Here is a 24926-nt window from a genome sequence, read left to right on the forward strand (position 1 = left end):
TCTGTGTTTGGACAAATGGAACATTTTGGGACTTTTTTGATAGAAGGATATTGGTTGCAATGCAAGACCAACAAGAAATTATTTGTACATTCCTTGAAGGATATCTTAGTCCACGACGCTGCTGGACAAATAGGACTTAATTATGCAATGCAAGACCCAGTAGGACTTTTTTTCGTGCATTGCTTGAAGGCCATTTTAGTCCACGCTCTAAGGTGTAAGGACTTGTAAATGGGACTTTTTCGACTGAAGGATTTTTCTTACTATGCGAGTCTCCTAATACTTTTATAATATTCCTTGAAGGATATTTCAATCCTTTCTGTGAGTATAGGACTTTAAGTTTGCGTAGGACTTGGTTTTGATTTTGACATGAGGAAATTTAAGTCCTTACGGGACTTATTTGGCCGGCTGAAGGATATAGGTCATACCTTTGCTTCTATGAAGTTTGTATAACATTTTTAGTCTCTAGTATATAGGACGCGCGTAGGACTTTTTATTCGAATTCTTAAGGGACTCGTAGGACTTGGAGATGAAGTGGAACCTTTTTTTCCTCTGATGTAGATAGGATTGTTGGACTGACCGGGACTTGATTTTACTTTTGAGGGGAAGATCTTACGAAGGACTTACTCACCTCATGGAAAGAACTGGATTATTTTTGAATGCCCAATTTTTTTGGCCCACAGATGAAAGGACATCTCAGTTCCTGTAGGATGCACAGGACATCTGAAAAGTATATAGGGATTCCAGCATCTGTAGGATCCTTGCCTCTTCCTATAAGAATGCAATTCGAGACGTAAGGACGCCTGGAAAAGTACTGGAATTTTCACTTTTCAAGCCTGGAAAAAAATTAAATACTTGTGGGACTGAAATAGCTGCGTATATACCTATTGGCACCCAAGATAAAACTGCACCATCTCTCTCTCTCTCTCTCTCTCTCTCTCTCTCTCTCTCTCTCTCTCTCTCTCTGTGTTGGGGGCCGCCTTCCCCAGGCCCCCTCCCTACTGCTACAGGAAGTCACGCTTCCCAGGGCCTAATGACTCAACTACCTTAACCTAATTGTCAAGTGGCCTTTTGCGATATATATAAAACTCCGGCTACAGATAAGTTTTTAATGCTGTTTACCTGACTTTGGCGCAATAATAAAAGCGATTATGCCCCCTCCCTTTGGGACACGGAGAGAGAGAGAGAGAGAGAGAGAGAGGGGGGGGGGGGGGGGGGGGGGGGGGGTATGGAGGAAGAGAGAGAGAGAGAGAGAGAGAGAGAGACGTGAGGGAGCAGAGTCGGACCTGACGAAGAAGGAGTAGAAATGGAAGCAATAGAAGAGATGAAAAAAAAAGGAAATGAGATAAAGTTAAACAAAACTATTAGAAATGAAATGAAACGAACATTGTCAGTTTAATGGCATAGGAAGACTGATTCATCCAATCCTGTAAAATGGCGTCGCAAGAGCCGTGGTCACTGGAGGCGAATGGATTTAGAAAAAAAAGTACTTGTCAAATGAAGCCTAAGGCAGCAGCCATCAGGAATTTAAGGTCCGTTTTCATAATTTCATTTGCGGCCTATCGGGAGTTTCGAACCGCCCGCCAAGCCACACGATCATTATAGCAAGCCAGGGAGCATGATGAAGTTTATGTACGTACGTGCAAGTACGTACATCGTGCAAAAAAAGTTCCAATCATCGGGGATCCCCCGTGTCTGAATTCTAAGGAAACAGAACGTACACACACTCATCCGTGTGTGAGAACCCTTAGGACGGCCCCTCTCCTCTCCAGGACTCACCGGGCCCTATGGATCCCTGCCTTCTCCCCAGCCCCCATCTCTCCACATTTCGAAGGGCAGCGTATGAGCAACAGAGGGCGAGGAGGAGGAGGAGGAGGAGAGGAGGAGGGAGGGAGGGAACGACCCTCCTCCAAGGATTACCTTCAGAACACAATGGCCTGTTCATCGGAGAACCATCTCCCTTTGTTGTGATGTGGCTGGTGATAGGTGCTCAATTGACAGTGTCCGTTGTGACTTCGGGCCCCCTCCAGGGGCCGTTGGAGATGCCCTGGGGAGGGATTTGGGACAGGGGGGAATGGGGGAAGGTCTAGGGAACCCGCGGGGTTTCGGGGAATAGGCTAGGGACGCGTAGGTCCTCCTCCCGCCCCCTCTCCTAGCGTTTCGATATATGCTACCAAACGTCCCTCTGCCTTCAGGATGAAGAAATGGTCTATGAATGTCTGTCTATATGTCCGTCTGTCTCATCACTGTGTGCAAAAGGGGGAGGGGAGGAGTGGGGATAGGGGGATGGGGTAGGGACTATGGGGTGGGGGTATATTTAGGGAGGGGGAGAGTCACCCATTGTTTATTTTTCCCCCCCAACAAATGACTGTCCGTATTGTCGTCAGCGGTTTGTATATTTCGTCCCAATTTTTGTTTCTGGTTTGTTCGTTGGTGGGGGGGGGGGGGGGGGGGGGGAGGGGGGGGGGGGGGGGGGGGAGATGACTGTGGGGGGGGGGGGGGTGAGAAGTGAAAAAAGATAAGAATTGCTCTTTCTTTTTTCATTATTTCTCTCGTAGTTTTCCTCCGCTGTCTGCTTCTCTCATTAGTCGCAGAAGAAGACGGAATAAATGATGAGAGGCTGAATTCGAGAGAACTTTCTGTGTCGAATTTCCTGTACCTTACTGTGACCTCAGATTTTTTTTCGGACGGGTGATAAGCTGACCTATTTTGGCCCGGGCTTGACCTCCCTATAAAAGGAAAGTGCCTGTCATATTGCTATCATTCTAGAACCAGAATTAAATTTCTTTTAAATATATTATTATCATTGGCATCATTGAAACCCCATTAATACAACTTTGCTTCATGATAATAATAAATGAATAATCATCATATAAAAAAAGTAACTATAGATAAGATGATGAATGATGAATGTGAATAAGAGATGAAATATTTGATAATGATGCATAAAAGGAATGTTACACTATCATAAAGGTATGTAGAATGAATAGATAATGCATTAATGCTTGCAAATCTACATATATACATACATACATACAAACAGCCATAGAAACAGAGAGGGAAAAAATTGAAAGCTATAAATAGGTAAATAGGTACAAATCAGCAAACCTAATATAATCATATATATATATATATATATATATATATATATATATATATATACATACATAATATACATATACATATACATATACATATACATATACATATACATACATACATACATAATTAGACATGAAAACAGCAAGAATGAAATGAATAACATAAACATTCATAAATATATATGGATACTGCGAGAAAAAAATAGTATAAAATATAATTGATACATATCAACAGATCTGATATTATCACATATACATACATACATGCATACATGCATCCTCATAATCACCAAGAACCCGCAGGACGTCTAAACTGGCCCAAAACTCCTTTTTAAACAATGATTATTTTCCAAAATTCTCAAATTTCTTGGAAGGACAACCGTGAAATAACCTCTGCTCCTAAACATATTTATGCAGGCAAAATTGACACAATGTAAAGTGCAGTGTCTTCTCTAACTCTTAAGTGAATATAGTCTCTCTGAATTTATGCTGGACCCGATTTGGGCCAAAAGAACCTTCCCTAAATTTAGTAGGGGGTCTTTTTTTGGTAGTGATATTTTGGTAGTTTTTTTATGGTTTTTATTTCATTATTTAGATTTTCTCCCAGCTGATGGGTGTAGAACGTCTGTAGATATAAATCTACATAAGTGGTTGATGTCTTGTTTACATTTTTATAAGAATATGACCGACGAATCCCAACTTCTGTCATGATTCTCACTAAAATAACCGCCTATTCCCTTCCAGATGCCATCGCAATGGTGAACGCCTACTTGAACCGCTCCAAAGACACTTTACAAGTGCGCCAGTGATTCGACTTCCGAAACGGAAAAGCAAAACGAAAGAAAATAAAAAAAAAGTGACAGCGTACGAGTCAATAAGAGAGAAACAATACTCTGAATTACTGAAAAGAACAAAAACAAACAATTTCGCGCGCTATCTCGAACGCAGTGATGATCAGCGGAGCCGACAGAGAGGCTTCTCAGTGACGTCATCAAAGTACCTCCCGAGTAGCCACTCCGGAGGACGTTTTGAGTGTTTTGGGCTGATTTTCCCCCGAAGGGCGGCGCCATGAGGCTGATGAGGCTCCTCACCTGCTGTATGGAGGGCACTCTGCTGCTCCTCGGAGTGGGGAATTGGCAGGTGTCCTTGTATATCCTGCTCGGCCTGTGGATTTCAATCCATACAGGTGAGTGATGATTCTTGAGATTGGTTCTGTTTCATTTTTATTCAATTTATTAATTAATTTATTTATTTTTTGCTGTTTAGAAAGAGGGTAGGACTTTCAAAACTGTATTGTAAAACTGATTATTATTATTATTATTATTATTATTATTATTATTATTATATTTGGTTTTTGGAGGATAAATTCACCAATTGTTTGTCATCCTAATATTTCAACAATTATGCAAATTATACACACACACACACACACACACACACATAGTATATATATATATATATATATATATATATATATATATATATATATATATATAAATATATGTATATGTATATATATATATACATATATAAACCTTCAGAAATCATTCCCCATCAAAAACAGCTTTCCCAACCATCGATGTAACACCTGTTAAGCCATCCCATCATCCCATCGCCACTGGACGGTCATCCAAACTCCGGGACTCTCTCCCTACACGTGCTGCCCAACTCCTCTCACCAGCTTGTGCCACATTCACCCATGATCACCAGCATAGGAAGCAAGGAAACGAGAAAATAAACAAACATTATTCGTCACAAACAGCAGCATAATTTGACCTTTGAGGAATAAGCAGTTAAGGTCAATGAGAGTAAATGGACCTGATTTGAAGGAGGGAGGAGGTAGTGAGAGAGAGAGAGGGAGGGAGGAGGGAGGGCGTCAATTTGGCGTTCATTTGAACGCCACACGGGCTCCCAAAATTGAGAGGATCCACTTGGCGTACAGCTGTGAACTCGAGTATAGTTAAGGAACCTAGAGGGAGAGAGAGAGAGAGAGAGAGATAATGGTAAACCATGTGACATGACACTGTTCATTAACCTATTCTATTATTCTGGCAGTTTTGACCAACAGCAGTCGACTAGCAGTCAGTTACATAACTCCAGGCTTTGTGGTCAATAGGACATATATATATATATATATATATATATATATATATATATATATATATATATATATATATATATATATACGAGTTCCATATATGTGATTATGTAAAAACTAAAATATGATAAATAATACAGACATATGACCTTCCTATAAAATAAAATAAAATATAAAATAGTTTTATTAATTGGATTAATAAAATCAACGTACATACATTCACCATTTCTAACCACTGTGAAACTCGTATTTTATAAAGAAATAATCTTATTTTATAAAATAATATAAAATAATTTTTTTTAGTCTTGGGCAAGTTTACTCTGAAGCCACGAAGACATAAGGCGCTCACATTCTTCCTAAGCGTTTGTAAGGTCACTATAGTTCACGTGAGGTCACCTAAGTACCCCCCTCGACGATTTTACCCAAGGTCGACCTCACCCTCCAACGGTAATGAGTCCCAGTGAGGCCTTCAGGCAGAAAATGGTCTGGAAGAGATGACTGTATTTTTTTTTTTTTTTTTTTTTTCAAAAAAATTTCTGGTTTGATATTTCGATTTTTTTTTTTTTTAGGTCGACTTTGGCCACCATACAAGGTCAACATTTGGCCATATTTTCCACTGACCTCTGCCCTTTGAGAAGCTGACCACTGTTCAAAAAATTTGCCAGCACTGTAGGGGTCAGATATAATTCCTTTTCATAAAAGGTCGGATAGTTTTTCGATATCTAAGGTCATTCCTCGTCTATACTGTGTTGAACACCATCTAAGATCAAATTACTAATTTTAAATTGCAGTTCTTCTTTTGGTGCAGGTCATGCAATGTCATTTAATGTTATGCTGTATTTGAGAGAGAGAGAGAGAGAGAGACGATGGAAAACCGAAAATTTAGAGAGAGAGAGAGAGAGAGATTACGTCTGGATACCGAGTAGGAAGACAGAGATTCTAGGAGCAGCCGTGGAGAGAGAGAGGGCGGGGGTTGGGGGGGGGGGAAGATTGGAGGTCTCACGGGTACCATAGCGTTGTAAACTGACCAGCAACGAAGGAGGAGAGAGAGAGAGAGAGAGAGAGGGAGGAGACGAGACCCAAGCTACATTGTTGATAACTAGCGAACTTCCCCCTATCTCATCTCTCTCTCTCTCTCTTTCTATCTCTTTATTTCTCCCTATCTAACCATTTACCCATTCACCCATCTATCCACCAATCACCCATCTACCCCCATGCGACCCAACGAAGCCTCTGTAACGAAAAAAACAGCGGAATTTAACGAAAAACATCGAAAAAAACAAACAGCCCTCTCTTAATGAATCCAGCCATGAAGAAGAAGTTCTCAGAGCTTCGTCGTTCCGCCGGCAGATGGCACCACCTGACGTGACACAGACCCCTGTGGGCGTGGAGAGGTTCTGGGAGGAAGGGGGGGAGGGGGCCGTGGGCGGGTGAAGGGGGTCGCTCACCCCGCCCAATTATTTAATTGAAGGGCTGCCAGTGGTAAGCCGATACCACGCCCTCGTGGGCGGGGTAGGACATCCGGAAGAGTAAAGGGGAAATATTGGGTACCGTTTGGGATTTGGAAAATCATGTAAATATAAATAATTCACTTTCTCTTTCGGTCTCATTAATAGCACGTTTAGCCCGCCCGAGGGGTCGGATGGAAATCCAATATGGCTGACAAAATGGCGGACAGATGGATAGAAAAATAGATAGAAGGAATAATTAATGAATTTGAATAGAAGAGGGCTATATTGATTATATGGCTAATAGCCCAATGCTATGTACAATCGAGAAACCTGGGATTGATCCCACGAGTGGTTTGGGAAGGTCAGCTTGGGCTCAGCTTTTGGGGGTGAGACTGCGAGCCCCACGCCTTTCTTAGATCCGGCTACTGCTACCCACTCTAATCGACTTACCACCGGATACATCAGCCACCGCTTATGTGAAAAGTGGCCCAGTGGGATGCGAAGAAAACGGAGGTAATTTGTCTCTACTTCCCTCAGGGATTGAACCCGGGGTATTTATATATGAATATTTTTAGAAAATAACTTACGCATATCTAAGCAAAAAAGTCTTGGAAATTAAAAAATATTATATAAATTAAACCTACAGCTCTTAGGACCCAGGGAACAGAGGCATACAGAGGTATAGGTTCCACCAGGGGGTTACCAGGGAGGCGTTGTGTCTGGGGGTAAGGGTATAGGGGCAGGCGAGTAGGGGAGGGTGACCAGGAATGTGACCCAGGGTCAGGTTAGCCAAATTTCAAGTGATGTCAGTCTGGTCCACGCTTCGGGTGATAATATTTGGGCGAAGGTATGACTGGAATGTGACAGTGGACCATCATTAGCCTTCATTTCTACGTCACGGGGAGAGAGAGAGAGAGAGAGAGAGAAGGACTCTCCTCTCTCTCTCTCTCTCTCTCTCTCTCTCGTTAGGTTATTATATATATATATAGTGGCCCCTGTCCTGCGAGAGGGATATTGATGGGGCCTTTCAAATCTCTCTCTCTCTCTCTCTCTCTCCTCTCTCTCTCTATAGCGTTTGAACAGTTTATCAGTATTACCATCTCTCTCTCTCTCTCTCTCTCTCTCTCTCAGTGTGTCTATATGCGTCCGTGTGCTTGTTTCTATTTGGGATTATAGATGTTACATATTAGATTTTGGCCGAGCCCTTACAAATTTTCTCTCTCTCTCTCTCTCTCTCTCTCTCTCTCTCTCTCTCTCTCTCTCTCTCTCTCTCAGTGTGTCTATATGCGTCCGTGTGCTTGTTTCTATTTGGGATTATAGATGACAATATTAGATTTGCCGAGCCCTTACAAATTTCTCTCTCTCTCTCTCTCTCTCTCTCTCTCTCTCTCTCTCTCTCTGTGACAAGATTAATAATAATTGATGGTAATCTACTCGATATTACTAATTAGCTGGCTTAAACTACCACGTAATTACAGGTGGGATAGAATGGTAGTCTAGGAAATACTTCTTCTTTCCAATCTTTAACTATAGTCCTGTACACATTAAGTACGAATGTAGTCTGATACGCTGATGTAGATCTCTCTCTCTCTCTCTCTCTCTCTCTCACACACAGACACACACACACACACACACGTTTGTTTTAGATTAAATATATCTGTAATTCGTATGTTGGAACATGGATGTCCTTACCTGAATTCTCTCTCTCTCTCTCTCTCTCTCTCTCTCTCTCTCTCTCTCTCTCTCGATTAGAGGCCGAATGAAATTATATGTTTAATGAGTACCTACGCTTTCCCGTGCAATTATTATAATCATTTGTATAATCATTTTGAACTGCCTCTCTCTCTCTCTCTCTCTCTCTCTCTCTCTCTCTCTCTCTGTCTAGGACGTGAATGTATTTCATTGTACAATCATCGGTTAAAGGAGAGAGAGAGAGAGAGAGAGAGAGAGAGAGAGAGAGTTCAAATGGTTATATTTGCACTGGTAGGAGTACTACTTATTAAATACATAATATCAATTCGACTGCCAAGCAGAGAGAGAGAGGGAGGGTCTCTCTCTCTCTCTCTCTCCTGGGTTAATACACCGGAGCTGCGACAATTAGAGGAATGCCCGGTATGCTGGAGATCGGTGTTCGAATGGTCACTCAGCACTCAGACTTCATGAATATTAATCTTGAGGCAAAGTCCCTAATGTCCTCTCTCTCTCTCTCTCTCTCTCTCTCTCTCTCTCTCTCTCTCTACTCCTTCTGCCACTCCCCAGTGATGCTGTTCAACTCCTCAGTACTCTTTGGCTCACTCCACAACTCCCTTTCTGAGTAAAAAAGTAACCACTCCCGAGGTAATGTTTATCGTGATAGAGTGAAACAGTAACTCATGGAGTTTTCACTATACTTACTCCACCAGCCACTCAAACTCCTCTAGAGTACTCCAAAATACTCCAAAGTACTCCAAAAGATTCCATAGTAATCCACAGTACTTCGAAACACTCCAAATTACTCCAGAGTACTCCAAAGTACTCCAAAATACTCCATAGTATTCCATAGTACTCCAAAATACTTCATAGTACGCCAGAGTGCTCCAAAATATACTCCACAGCGTTCCAAAGTACTCCAAAGTACTCTAAAGTACTCCAGAATACTCCATAGTAGTCCAAAATACTCCAAAGTACTCCCAGCTACTCCCAAAAATACCTGCCATTTCATAAGTCATTAAAAAAGTTTATCTGTTTTTTTTCGTGGTAGTGGTTAGGACACTCTTCTGACCAGCAAGAGGTCACGAGTTCGATTCCCAGAGGTGGTTAAAGCGTTTCATGTTCTCATTATTGAATTGATTTTCAATTTCTAAATATACACTTTTATGGGAAGATCTGACTTTAACTGTTTTTTTTTTTTTATCTAAATATACACTTTTATGGGAAGATCTGAACTTCATTGATTTTTCTTCTAAATATACAATTTCACGGCGAGATCTGAACTTGACTAACTTTTAATCTAAATAGACACTAATTAACTTTTAATCTAAATAGACACTAATTAACTTTTAATCTAAATATAGTACACTTATATGGGGAGATCTGAACTTCACTAACTTTTAATCTAAATATACACTAATTACTTTTAATCTAAATATACACTAATTACTTTTAATCTAAATATACACTAATTACTTTTTAACCTAAATAAACACTTTCACGGCGAGATCTGAACTTAACTAACTTTTAATCTAAATAGACACCAATTAACTTTTAATCTAAATATACACTTTTATGGGGCAGATCTGAACTTAACTAAATTTTAACCTAAATATACACTAATTAGCTTATAATCTAAATACACACTAATTAGCTCTTAATCTAAATATACACTTTTATGGGGAGATCTGACCTTAACTAATTTTTAATATAAATATACACTAATTAGGTTTTAGTTAAATATACACTTTCACGGAGATCTGAACTTCACTAACTTTTAATCTAAATATACACTAATCAGTTTTTAATCTAAAAACACACTTTTATGGGAAGATCTGAGCTTAACTAACTTTTAATCTAAATAGACACTAATTACCTTTTAATCTAAATATACACTTTTATGGGAAGATCTGAACTTCACTAACTTTTAACCTAAATATACACTAATTAGCTTTTAATCTAAATATACTCTTTAATGGGGAGATCTGAACTTCACTAACTTTTAATCTAAATATACACTAATTAGCTTTTAATCTAAATATGCACTTTTATGGGGAGATCTGAACTTCACTAACTTTTAACCTAAATATACACTAATTAGCTTTTAATCTAAATATAACCTCTTTAAGGGAACGGGAGATCTGGAATTTCCTAACTAACTTTTAAACCCTAAATAAATACACCTAATTAGCTTGTTTTTAATCTAAATAGTACAACTTAATTAGCTTTTATCTTTTAAATAAATACTCTTTAATCTTTAATGGGGAGATCTGAACTTCACTAACTTTTAATCTAAATATACACTAATTACCTTTTAATCTAAATATACACTTTTATGGGAAGATCTGAACTTAACTAATTTTGAATCTAAATATAAACTTTTATTGGGAGATCTGATCTTAATTAGCCCAGCGATGTATGAGCACATTCTCGGATGGTTAAGTGTCCTACAAAAGAAATTAATAGCGACCTTTTACTGTTATGCCGTAATCAAGCAAGACGAGGAAGGCTAGGATGGGTGAGGGAACAATAGGATACCGTAGGATACGACAGGATGGCAGCAGGATATGTGAAAAGGATGAGAGATTTCAAGATTTGGATATTGCAGTAGAAGAAGATAGGAAAATTTTAGGTTAACCAATTATTTTGATTCGTCTGATTCGTGTGTAATTCGCTGGAGATCCAAACCTGGAGGTTTATCTATCTATCTATCTTCCAGAACGTCCAGTATTCCAGCTCCCCTTAATATTCATCGGATGGCTTTACTGGCGTCACGACCCAAACCCATCCTGATTAGCCAAGAATCACGAACACCACCACAAACCGCGACAATCAGTTTCTCTCGTTCCCCTCACTAAAAGTCCACCCTCTCTCTCTCTCTTTCTCTGATTGCCATGTACCACCTCCCCCCCCCCCCCACCCCACCTCCATGAGATCCCTCCACCTCCTCCTACTCCTCCTCCTACTCCTCCTCCTACTACTCCTCCTCCATGAGAGCCCCTCCCTTGTATCATGAGGTTGGAGGACCCTTCCCCCTCCCTCAAGATTTCCCCCACATCCTGTCATCGCCCAATGGACTATAGAGGGCTGGTGTGTTAGTGGTTATAAGGAAGGAGATGTCTCCAGGGGGAAGGGAGGGGGGGCGGCAGGGAGAGGGGTCAGCTCCCTATATATGACCCGCCCCCTCCATGTCGGTCGAGGTTGGGTCATAAACAGCTCCGGAATCCCATAATTGACATCGTTGTTCCGCGGGCTGTCCGAAAACGCCCATGAACGTAAGTCTCTGGAAAAGTAGTGGACGTTTTCATCATCGCCAACACCAGCAGGTTTTTGTTTTTGTTGTTTTTTTTATATGGGGGGGAGAAGGGGGGGGGAGAGATCCTGGAGGGCCCCTCTGGAAATTCCTTCGTTCCAGAGGGCACTTTGGCAAGGCCTTTGTTTCAGAAGGCCTTCTGGAAAGCCTTTGTTTTCAGAAAGAAATGCTCCTGGAAAGACTTTTGTTTCAGAGGGCCTTCTGGAAAGCCTTTGTTTTCAGAGGGAAATGCTCCTGGAAAGGCCTTTGTTTCAGAGGGCCTTCTGGAAAGCCTTTGTTTTCAAGAGGGCCTTCTGGAAAGCCTTTCTTTTCAGAGGAAATAGCTCCTGGAAAGCCCTTTCCTTTCAGATGTGACTTCCTGAAAGCTCTTCGTTCCAGGGCGGAGTTCTGGAAAGCCCTTTGTTTCAGAACGCCTTCTGGAATGCCTTCGGTTTCAGAGGGAAATGCTCCTGGAAAGCCCTTTCTTTCAGAAGTGACTTCCTGAAAGCACCTTAGTTCTAGAAGCGAGGAGTTCTGGAACGCCCTTGTATTCAGTAGGACATCTGAAAAGCTCTTCTGGAAAGCTTTTGTTTTTATGGTACCTTCTGTTAAGCCCTCTGTTCCAGGGGGACCATCTGGAAAAGTCTTCGTCCTAGGGGGACTTCTCGAAAGCCCCTCATTCCAAAGGGACCGTTTGGAAAAGTCTTCGTTCCAGGGGGCTGAAGTGGGGAGACTTCTGGAAAGCCTTTCGTTTCAAGGAGGGGGGCCTTCTGAAAGTCCTTCCTTTCAGGAGGAGGTTTCTGGAAAGCCGTCAGTTTCAGGGAACACATATGGAAAGATTATTTCAATCCAGCAACCGGAGGCTTTCATCAGATACGCCATCGATATGATCTTTAAAGTCCCGCTGCTGATATGACGGAAGGAGCTGGAAGAGATAAGAGGAAGAAGAAGAAGACGAAGAAGCGCAAATTTTCCTCCTCTGTTGATCGCTAAAGTGAGGAGGAGGAGGAGGAGGGGGAGTGAGGGGGAGGGAACAGAGAAGGGGTAGGAGGAGGAATGAGTGCTGAGGACACCACACCGTGGCTAATTGGTCCTCAAGGCGAAAGCCAGGGGAAATATGGCAACAGTTCGTGGGCCAAAGGGCGACCGAGAGAGAGAGAGAGAGAGAGAGAGAGAGAGAGAGAGAGAGACTTTGGAAGATAAATGAAAGAATGAGGACGGTACCTTCATGACAAGCTGGAGACAGATTAGTGGAAAGGCTACGGACAGACAGAGAGATGTCCAAACGACTGTGTAAAGCTTATTGACACTACTCCTGTGTTTAATTTATTAATCTATTTTGTACAAATCCAGGCACGAGTAAACAGGACCCCTCAATTTGGGACAGAGTTAATTCTGCCGCCCTTAAGAAGTTCTTGCAAATAAATAGCTGAGAGCTTAAATACTTAAGAAAATAAGTGTTCATTGTTGGCTTATTTACGTTAATAAGTGTCCAAGACATTGGACACTTGGAATACAGATTGATTTGGTTAAGAAAAAAGGTTAAAGGTCTTGTAACTACTGATGTATATATATATAGATATATATATATATATATATATACATATATATATGTATGTATATATATATATATATATATATACAGTGTATATATATATATATATACTATATATAGTCATATATATATATATATATATATATATATATATATATGTGTGTGTGTGTGTGTGTGTGTGTGTGTGTGTGTGTGTATGAATATTCAAGACGAGAAAAGTCTTGTACAATCAAAACTTAAATTTTCTACAAAACGATACAAAATGCGATACAGTCTGGCTTTGGGGTTACAGGATACATGGGTTTTATGAACCCTGGATCTATCCTGTAGTTTGCACTAGAGAAGTACTTTTATAATGGTTACATAAAATCTGTAAGTGAGAATTTGGTTACAAAATGAGTACAGGAGAACCTTTACATTTATAAAGCTACAGTAGACTACAAAATGTGTAGATAAAAACTGTTAGATAAATTTCTTAAGGTACAGAAGACTACAAAATAGGTACCTGAGACAGATATAGTATTTGTAGGCTACATATAAGACTACAAAACGGGTACATGAGACGTTTCCAGGTTACATGAGACTAAGTATACACTGTAATGAAGAGAGTGATACCGCTGTAAGGCAGTACAAGTTGTACAAATTAGTTAGGAGTCATGTTGGAACAGAGAACTGAAGATGGGAGGTACAGTGGGCCAATTTTAGGGAGAGAGAGAGAGAGAGAGAGAGAGAGAGAGAAAGCTGATCACTCCTCCAATCTCCTGGGAGGACTTTCGTTCAATTCTCATATGGTCCTGAGTTGCCAATTTTCGATTTAATATTTTTTGGTTCAAATATCAAATATACATCAGTTTCACTGAGAAATATCTCCCCGGTTGAGAGAGAGAGAGAGAGAGAGAGAGAGACGCAGGGTCCTCGTTTTTGGGCGAAATGAGGTTTTTAATTTGCCGTCGAGGCTAAGATGGAAATGATTGGCAACCATTCAGGTATTAGACAGGAATGAAATCATCTTGTATTATTTCTTTATTTTGGGGGGATGGGGGCGGGGGGTTTTGGGGTAGGCTTGAAATTCCAATATTTTTCCATTGACATAAGCTCTCTCTCTCTCTCTCTCTCTCTCAATGGAACAACATACATATTTTATTTTTTGGGATGAAGTTGCTACCCCATACCCTTCTCCCATCCTGGATGTAACCCACCGAAGTCGATTGACTACCAGATACACAAATCCCCCTCTCGGGTGAACAGAGGTCCATAGCGTTCTGACCCGCTTGGGAATCGAATCTGGGACATCTCGCTGGTTGGGCGAGTGTACTAACCACTGAAGTGTGTAAAAGCATTAGATAGATTTAGACGAAGCTGAAATGTAGATAGAGAGAGAGAGAGAGAGAGAGAGAGAGAGAGAGAGAGAGATAAACACAAAGAAAGAGAGAGAAAGAGAGTGGTTCACAAAGAGAGAGATAGAGAGTGATACACAAAGAGAGAGAGAGAGACACACACACACACATCGCCACCTTCAGGACCTGCCCCTCCCTCCCCCTCTTTCCTCCCCTCTCCCTCCCTCCTCCTTAACCGAGGCTGGTAGAGGGAACTTATCTCATCCCCACAGCACCCTTACCCTCTGAACGGCCCAATCCTTCACGGTTCCTGGGGCCTGACGTCACGGGTTTATCACCTACAAGAAGAAGAAGAAAAAGAAGAAGAAGAAGGAAAATGGGACCTGCACGGTGTTCTGCTTGGAAAATGATACTATAAGTAATATCCAGAACGATGATCGTAATACTAGTTGGTCTAGATCCGTTTAGACAGATCCGGAAAGATCTGGTAGAACGAGATAGAGCAAAATTGGTCCTGCTCGATGCTCTGCATGGTAAATGATTCTATTGTAAATATCCAGAACGATGATCGTAATACTAGTTGGTCCGGATCCATTTAGACAGATCCGGGAAGATCCAGTAGAACGAGATGGAAAACATGTGTCCTGTTCGGTGCTCTGCACAAAAAATGCTATAGTAATAGCAGTTGATCTGGATCCACTTAGATCTAGATTCAACGAGATCCGGTATAATATAAGTAATATCATAAATGATGGTAATAATCGTAGTTGGTCCGGATCCGTTTGGACAGATCCAGGAAGATCCGGAAGAAACGAGATAGAGAAAAATGGGCCCTATTAGGTGATCTGCACAAAAAAATTATATCAATATGAGTAATATCAAGAAGGATGATCATGCTACTAGTTGATCCAGATCCATTTAGACAGATCCGGGAAGATCCGGAAGAATCGAGATAGAGAAAAATGGGTCCTATTTGGTGCTCCACACAAAAAAAGATGATATTGGTAATAGTAATAATAATGTTGATAGTTATAATGACCATTGATCCAGATCTGGAGAAAATGATAAAATATTATAATGATAGTAATAATAATAGTAATAAATGATAATACTAATGTTGATAATGATATTAATGATGATAATAGCTGATCCATATCTGTAGACAGATCCGGGAATATCCGGTAGGAGAAGGAGATGGAAAAGAAAATCGCATTGTGCTCAGTGCTCTGCGTAAAAATTGATAATGATAGTGATGATAGCAATGATAATGATAATAATACTTGATCCGGATCTGGAGCCATTTAGACAGATCCAGGAGGATCCGTTAGGGAAAGAGAAGGATGAGTTTGTGCGTGTGAGTGTCGATCTAAATTGGATGTGTCAACTCGAATCATGAATTTTTTTTCCCCTTTTAAAGATTCTAATTTTAAAGAAGGGTGGGGGAGAGATTTATTGTGGTGGGTTGATCTCTCTCTCTCTCTCTCTGTCTGTCTGTTTCCCCTCCCCCCATTCTATATACTGATATATTGTGCTGGGGTTGGGGGGGAGTGCTCTTGATCCCATACTGCTTCTACGTCGTTTTGACTCCGGAGAGAGAGAGAGAGAGAGAGGGTGGGGAAGTGTGAAGATGAATATAGAATTAAACAGAGTGATTTGTGTACATTTGGGGAGAGAGAGAGAGAGAGAGAGAGAGAGAGAGAGAGAGAGAGAGAGAGAGGGTGCAATAACATGAAGTTATAATCACCAAAGATTGCTGTATGTTGTAGGTAGACAAAAAAAGTTTGTCTATTAGACAAAAACTTCATCTTTTAGACAAAACTTCATTCTTTAGACAAAAAATTCATCTTTAGACAATGATTTCTACTTTTAGACAAAAAAATTTCACCTATTAGACAAAAATACTTCACCTATCAGACAAAAACTTCATCTTTTAGACAAAAAACTTGACAATAACTCCATCTTTTTGACAAAAACTTCTCTTTTTAGACAAAAAACTTCACCTATTAGACAAAAATACTTCACCTTTTAGACAAACTCTTCATCTTAAGACAATAAATTCACATTTAAGACAAAAATTTCTCCTTTTCGACAAAAAATTCAGTTATTAGACAAAAATACTTCATCTTTTAGACAAAAATACTTCATCTTTTAGACAAAAAAGTCATCTTTTAGACAATAACTTCACCTTTTAGACAACAAATCCATTTTTTAGACACCAATTTAACCACCTGATAAAACACACACATCTCCTATTAAATAGAATTTAATTCACTTTTTATTTTAAAAAATCTGAATTATTATTCTCTGTCGAAGACAAGAGGTTGGTCTGTTCAGAGACCCGAGGGACTGGTCACATATTAGCCCAGAGTCTGACCAGATTAAGTTAAGCCTCTTATGTGTGTAGGGTGTATGTGTGTGTGTATGTATACGAGTGTATATATACATATGCATACACTTAATATTGAATGAACCACCCATCACAGACCAAACTACCACAACATTATAACCCACCCCAACCATATACAAAAATCACCGCGACCCCATCAAACATCCACTTCGCAAAACCACCCATACAATGCGCCCCTCACCTCAAACTGCCGACGCCCTTAACTTTCTCGACTCTCCCTTCTCAAAAAAACAGGCGTCACACAAGCGCTGGGTCAGCCGGACTTCGCAGCGCCCTTGGTCAACGTCTCAGTGCCCGTCGGGAGGGACGCGACCTTCTCCTGCATAGTGAAGGATCTCGGAGGATACAGGGTAAGGATTCCTGGGAGTCCTGTAGGACTCCACTTTCGATATTCCTTTATATATGTCCTTTTTTTTGTTTTTGTTTTGTTTCCTCACTTTCTTCGCTGTCCTTGTGTTGTGTCGGCTACGAAGCTCTCTCTCTCTCTCTCTCTCTCTCTCTCTCTCTCTCTCTCAGATGAGAAATACTTTTTGTCCAAATACCAAATAGTATTTCCCGTCTGTTTTGTATAGCGAACAATTCTCTCCCTCTCTCTCTCTCTGTTTTCGATCTCTGTCTGTCTGTCTGTCTCTCTCTCATATGAGAAATGCTTTTTGTAAAAGTAAATTGTCTCTCTCTCTCTCTCTCTCTCTCTCTCTTTCTCTCGCTCTCTCTCTCTCTGTGTTTTCGATCTCTCTCTCGCTCGCTCTATGTCTCTGTCTGTCTGTCTGTCTGTCTCTCTCATATGAGAAATGCTTTTTGTCAAAGTAAATTCTCTCTCTCTCTCTCTCTCTCTCTCTCTCTCCGTGGAGGTCGTTGGAGAGAAGGGTTAGTTTTCTCAGTCGCTCTGTGGAAAAACAAAAATTGTTAGGGAGAGTCGTTTTAGAAAGTCGCATAGAAATAGGCGGAGAAAGTCGTTTGGAACTGACTTGGAGAACGTCAACGAAAGAAAGTCGTTTACAAGTCGCTGAAGAAATTCGTTTTTATGAAATGATGGAAGAAAGTCGTGTTAGAAAGTATTTTCGACTTAAAAGTCGCTTTTAAAAAATCGTTGGAGAGAGTCGCTGTAGAAAGTTGTTTAAAAACATTTGAAGAAAGTCGTTCTAGAAAAAAAAACGTCGCTGAAGAACTTGTTTAAAATATCGTTGTAGAAAGTCGTTTAAAGAATTTTTTAAAGTTGGAAATTGTCTATAAAAATGTTTTTATTGTTACAAAAAAAATCCGTCATAATAAATTAGTTGTAGAAAAATAACTACTATTGAAAAAAAATCGCTAAAGGCTTAAAAAATCGCCATGATATTCAATCAGGTTTGAAATTCGCCAAAAATAAAAAATCGCGAAAAATCTAGTAAAAAAGTCGATGTTGGAAAAAACTTCTTTGAAATAATTATATAAAAAACGAATCGCTAAAAGTAAAAAAAAAAAATCGCAGAGATAATAAATGAGGCTTGAAATTCGCTAAAAAAAAAATTCGCAAAAAAATTCGTCTCCCCCCAAAAAAAAAAATCGCAAAAACCCAGAGCAAAAATTAGTTGTTGGAAAATAAGCTCCTGTAAGAGAAATTCACTCATAAAAATCGCTAAAACTTTTGTAAATCGTCAAGCAAATCAATTAGGTTGGAAACGAAAAGATTCCACAAGAATGAAAGATTCCAACATTATTTGATATTCAATTGAAGAATCATTTAATCTGAAGAATCATTCGATGAATTAAGGGAGTTAATCTACTTTTATAAAGTTAATGATTTTATATGATTCTTAATTCTAGATTCAGAGTAATTAATTCGGTGATTCTTATGCCAAAAAATCAATTAAAAGATTCAGATTTTTTTTTTATGGTTCATAGTTCAAGGATCAAAGTAATTAATTCAGGGATTCTTATGCCAAAAAACTAATTAAAAGATACAGGTTTTTTATGATTCTCATTTCAAAAATCAAAGTGATTAATCTAGTGATTCTAGTGCCAGATAATCAATTAAAAGTTATTGTTTTCATATAATTCTTATTTAAAGAATTAGTGCAAGTAATTCGGTGATTCTAGTGCCAGATAATCGATTAAAGTTATTGATTTCATTGATTCTTATTTAAATAATCAGTGCAAATAAGTCAGTGATTCTAGTGCTAGATAATTAATTGAGAGATGTTGATTTCATATGATTCTTATTTCACGAATCAATATAATCGATTTAGTGATTCTACTACGAGCTAATTAATTGAGAGGTATGACTTCTTATTTCACGAATAAATATAATTTTTCGGTGATTCTAGGATCAGGCCATTAATCAAGTTAAAACTTACTATACTCATTTGATTCAAGTTCCAAGAATCGAAGCAATTAATTCCATAATTCCAGACTCAGATGATTAATGGAAAGCTATTGTACTCATTTGACTCCTTGATTCCAGTTTTTTCAGTTTCCAAATTAGATTTAACCCTACTTCAGTTCCGTAGGATGCGTCCTTCGCCTTGAAACAAGGAAAGAAAGGTCTTTCCTGGAAGCCCCTGGAGTCTCCCTCTTTCCAGACCCGAATTCACGCCTGGGAGAACTGCTTTCAAAATGGATGAATCCAGAGGTGAATTCATCCTGGAAAAGAGAGACGTTGAGAGTGAATTCACTCCACGAATTCACGCCTGGGAGAACTGCTTTCAAAACGGAGGAATCCAGAGGTGAATTCATCCTGGAAAAGAGAGACGTTGAGAGCGAATTCACTCCAGGGAAAAAAGAATTTGAAAGTCAGATATTGTGAGACTAAATTCAATCCAGGGAAAAATTTATTGGATAAGATATTAGCAAACCAAAATTCATTCCAGTAAATTCAAATAGGGAACGTAACTGGGAAAATATAAGCCTAATTCATTCCAGGAAGCTGAATCATGGGAAGCGACTGAGAAACTATAGGCCTAATTTGTTCCAGGCCATTGAAGCATGGAAAGCGACTTAGACACTATAAGCCTAATTCGTTCCAAAGTTGAATCATGGAAAGCAATACAGAAACTATAAGCCTAATTCATTCCGGTACACTGAATTATGGAGAGCGACTTAGACACTATAGGCCTAATTCATTCCAGGAATTCGAATCATGGAAAGCGACTCAGACACTATAAGCCTAATTCGTTCCAGGAAGTTGAATCATGGAAAGCGACTGGAAACTCAGATAGATAGAGAGAGAGAGAGAGAAGAGAGAGAGAGAGAGAGAGACAGAGAGAGAGAGAGAGAGAGACTTGGAGGTTCAAATTCACTTCATGAAGACGACCTGAGGTCGCGCCATGAATTTCTGTCTCAGGGAGGACTTAGAAAGCGTTCCAGTGCCGTTCCAGGGCGCAGAAAGCAGAAGAGAAAAGAGAGAGAGATAGAGGAGGGGTTCGAAAAGTCTTGAAAGGAGAGAGAGAGAGAGAGAGAGAGAGAGAGAGTACACTAGGCCGACAAACTTTTAGAAACTCCTCTTAGTTCACCCTCTTTAGTTCACGTCTCTCTTTAGTTGTTAGATCATCCAAAAGCAGTCCGCTATATCTATATATATTCACGTAGTAGAAGCCTTTTCCAAAATATATATATATATATTATTAAAAAAGCCAAAACCAAAATCCAAAAAAAAAAAAAAAAAAAAATTATAGACTCCTTCTTCAACAGTTTCCGACGCTATTGATTGGTTCAGAAAAGTCACGTGACACCTCCAAACTCCACCCACCTGCCGTGAGGTGATTGGTTTAAAGCTTTAGAGCTGTGGGTGGCGGTGCTGGACGCTCTTTCGATGAGTTTCCCCACCCCACAAACATGCCCCCACCTCCAACCCCTCCCACTAACCCCTACACGATCCCCAACACACAAACAAACCCCCCCCCTCCCCCAAGAAACAATCCCAGACCCCCTTTATTTCAATTCCATTGGGCCTTAGTAGACTTCATGAATCTGCAACAGACCATCTCGAATGTCTTCTCTTATTTTGGATTTTGATTTGCGGGTCTCCGTTTCCCATGGGCGCGCTCGCGCGCCAGAATGTGCGCAGGGACGTTAGATTAATACCCTTTAGTTACGTAATCGCGCCGGAAGTGAAGGTATTCAGCGCTGAAGCCCAGAAATACATCGATATTTGTCTAATTACCAATACCCGTCTCGTGGGGACATCTGAACGATTATTTTATCATAGAAATAATCACCTTATTAAGTATATTTACGGATATCTCCCATGAGCAGAATCTAGTTATGAACGTAAATAGCGAGTTCCATCAACGCCGATGCCCAGAACACCGGAATAAAACCGCTAAAACGCTAAACCGTTCGGAAAATCCAACGAGAATTGCCCGTGTTGCCTAAACCGTCACGAACAGAGGCGAATCGGGGAGCGCCCACTCGAATAACCGGAAACAGTATAAAACAGCGAATATTGAAAATGGTTTTGGAGGTATTTAATGGTCCTCCGAATTCAATTTAGCGGTACCTCTCCTTCCTGGCGCATTTAAACTAGAAATTATAAACGCTAGGTTGAAAATAGACGCCATTTCTGTGAGGTCACTTTAGGTTTAAGCTTAGGATAGGTTAGGTTTTTCTAACATATCCGTAAAGGTTTGTCTCTAGTTTAAGGATTATCCGGCCTGACTCTCTCTTATGTTACCTTCATTTCGGGTTTTGCTCTTCAAATATTAACAATAAATTATATGTAGTACAATATATATGACTACAGAATTAATACCATTTATTTAGGAGCTGACGGTAAATCTCCCGAATTGACATCACTGTGACATCGTATCTTGCTCCTGATTGGCCGATGGGTTTGAATCTCAGCCCCTGATTGGTGGATACCAGCTCGGACTTCCACCAGTCACTGTCTAGAACCAATGGTATCGGCTGTGGATTTTTACTGTCAGATCCAAAACGAAACAAAAAAAAATCGAGTTTTCTGTACAGCGTATAATCAAGGCCATCGAAAATAGACCTTCGTGGTCTCGGTTTAGCGCTGTACGAGCCGCGGCCCACGGAACTTTAACCACGGCCCGGTGGTGGCCTGACCTATATAGTTGCCAGAAGCACGATCATGCCCAACTTTAACTGTGAATAAAATAAAAACGACTGAGGCTGCTGGGTTGCAATTTGTTATGTTTAATGACTGGAGGGTGTATGATCAACATACCACTTTGCAGCCCTCTAGCCTCAGTAGTTTTTAAGATCTAGTCCAGTTCATTCAAGTATCACGACTATAATCAAGTACACTTCTCTAGAATGGATGTATACCACCAAACTGAATTTGGTGGACCGTTAAATACCTCAGTATACCCTGATCAATATTCATTGTTAATTGTTTACGATTGTGGCATAACGCTTCCTGATTGGCTCCTTTTTTTCCGTGTTTTAGTGGGTTTAAATTCCGGAGTTTGTGTATCGACTGGGTACTAATATGCTATTTAGTTTCGTTCCTAGTTTTTGCTAATGGAAAATATCCGTAAATATCCATAACAAACTGAGATACGACGTATATTATTGTTATGCAATTATTATTATTATTATTACTGTTGTTGTTGTTGTTGATTTTGCTAATAAACAACACAAAAACACAACCTAAGACAGCCTAAAAATTTACCAGCAAGGACCCATACCCAACTAGGAACTTTATATCCTACTTAGGCAAGACCTCACGTCCTTGCAAGCCCCACGGGGCATCCTTCAAAGACCCCGCCCTGGTCCTAGATTGACTATTTGACGAGATGGAATCCTTCCGAGTCCTCGGGAATCCTTTCGAGTCCTCGGGAGTCATTCAGAGTCCTCGGGAGTCCTAGCTGTGACCTCATCAGCCGATCGTCAGAGCTAATGAGATTGTCTTTGAAACTGAGAGAGAATTTGTCAGCGTGGGATCAAACGCTTGTTTTTGCAGCGAGATGGACGAAATTAAATTTTTTTTCTTTAAATGAGATTACGTCAAGTTTTTGTCTTGTGAAAGCAGGATAGAAAATATTAATATTTTCCTCCTAAATTAAAGCTTTTAATTTTCCATAAAAAAAACTATTAAGATGGCTATTTGTCAGTCCGTCCGCACTCTTTCCGTCCGCCCTCAGATCTTCAAAACTACTGAGGGTAGAGGGCTGCAAATTGGTGTGTTGATCACCCACCCTCCAGTCATCAAACATACCAAATTGCAGCTCTCTAGCCTCAGTACTTTTAATTTTATTTAAGGTTAAAGTTAGCCATGATCGCTCGTTGAATAACACAGGACACCATCAGGCCGTGGCTGAGACTTTCATACAGAAAACCGGAGTGCATCGAAGAAACTTCGGCGCATTTTTTACTTGTTTTTGATAAGATTGATAGAACTGGATTGTTTAGTTTTGGCGCAGCATTGTAACATGTAGTCGACGTGTTGCTGGTGTGTCAAACAAGCCCTTATCGATATACTGGCCTTTAAAGAGTACATGTCCCTACCAATGGGTTCACAACCATCAACAAGTACTCCTCTTTACTGGGATACTGTGTAATATTATCCCAAGACATTGGTAAAGTACCAACATCTTTAAAATTTGAGCTAACTTTGACCTGTCATCTTGACCTTTCATTATTGCCATTTTGGATATTTTAAATTTTTGCAATAAACTGCATCTATTCAGCTTTACAAAAGTATAATTAAAAGTTATCCTTATGTTAAAACTAACTTTACACAGATCGAGCAAAAGTAACTTATCAATGATATGGTAGAGTTACTAATATAGTTTTCACTCCATACTTTTAATAGATATTATTGAAGTAATAATATGAAATACCTTTTAAAGTAACTCAAATCTGCAGAAACGACAAAAAATATAAAGATATGATCATGAATTCATGAAATATTTTCAATTTCTATCAACGGGTCAAAGTACAAAGGTCTGAAGTCTTCGGACTTTTAGCGAAATTTTGGTTGAATGAATTCAAGGCCAAAACCTACTTCCCAATTTTATTTTTGATTTTTGACCCCTCAGTCCCACCTCCTTACTTACCCCCTCCCTACATTTCAAACAGACGAGAGAAATATTCCCAATCTTAAGCAGTTGAGAGAAAGACTCCCAATCTTAAGCCATTGAGAGAAAAATGTCTCCCATTCTAAACAGTTGCAACGCCCCGTCCACACGGTCGAGCTTTGGTCGACGAACTTTGTCCGATGTGACGTCAGAATCGGAGAAACAGCGGGAAAAGTCAGAACTTTGCCGCATTTTCTCCGCTTCTGACGTCACATCGAACAAAGTTCGTCGAGCGAAGCTTGGCCGTGTGGAAGGGCCTCAAGAAAGACTCCTATCTGAAATAGTCGAAACAAACTCCCTATTTCAAACAATTGTTTGAAAGATGAATATTACTAACATTTGAGAGAACTACTCCCCATTTTAAATAGTGGATAAAATAGTTGAGAGGAAGACTGCCCTTTTCAAACAGTCCAGAGGTAGGACTCCCCATTTTAAAAACATCCCATTGCAAATGGGTCGAGAGAACAGATTCCCCATTTTAAATAGTTTGGGGAAAAGACTCCATATTTTAAATAGTTTAGAGAAAAGACTCCGTATTTTAAATAGAGAAAAGACTCCCAATTTTAAATAGTTTAAAGAAAAGGCTCCCCATTTTAAATAGAGAAAAGACCCCCAATTTTAAAAAGTTAATAGAAAAGGCTCCCGATTTTAAATAGTTTAGAGAAAAGACTCTGTATCTTAAATAGAGAAAAGACCCCCAATTTTAAAAAGTTAATAGAAAAGGCTCCCAATTTTAAACAGATGACAGAAAAGATTCCCTATATTAGATAGTCGAGAGAAAAACTCCCTCATCGTAAGTAGTTGAATGACTCCCCAACTTAAACAGTCAAGAGTAATGCTTCCTATTTTAAACAGCTGAGGAAAAGAATCCCCATTTTAAACAGTCAAGGGGAAGGTTCTCTGTCTTAAAACAGTCGAGAAAAAGGCTCCCATATCTAAACATTTTAAACAGTCGAGAGATACAGTGAAGAATTGAG

At 39.8% G+C, this 24926-nt stretch overlaps 1 protein-coding gene across 9 annotated transcripts in view; it reads left to right on the forward strand.

Annotated features, from left to right (window-relative positions):
* LOC135205341 (lachesin-like) overlaps positions 1-24926 on the forward strand; it is a 98527-nt gene that overhangs the window by 59632 nt on the left and 13969 nt on the right. For all 9 annotated transcript variants that reach the window (XM_064235793.1, XM_064235802.1, XM_064235795.1 and 6 more), the window contains 2 exons: positions 3843-4284; positions 17162-17277. In XM_064235793.1, the coding sequence (XP_064091863.1) occupies positions 4167-4284; positions 17162-17277 (234 nt within the window). In that variant the 5' untranslated portion in view covers positions 3843-4166. The remainder of the gene's footprint in view (positions 1-3842; positions 4285-17161; positions 17278-24926) is intronic.

This window comes from Macrobrachium nipponense, chromosome 49 (assembly GCF_015104395.2).
Source record: "Macrobrachium nipponense isolate FS-2020 chromosome 49, ASM1510439v2, whole genome shotgun sequence".
Taxonomy (NCBI): domain Eukaryota; kingdom Metazoa; phylum Arthropoda; class Malacostraca; order Decapoda; family Palaemonidae; genus Macrobrachium; species Macrobrachium nipponense.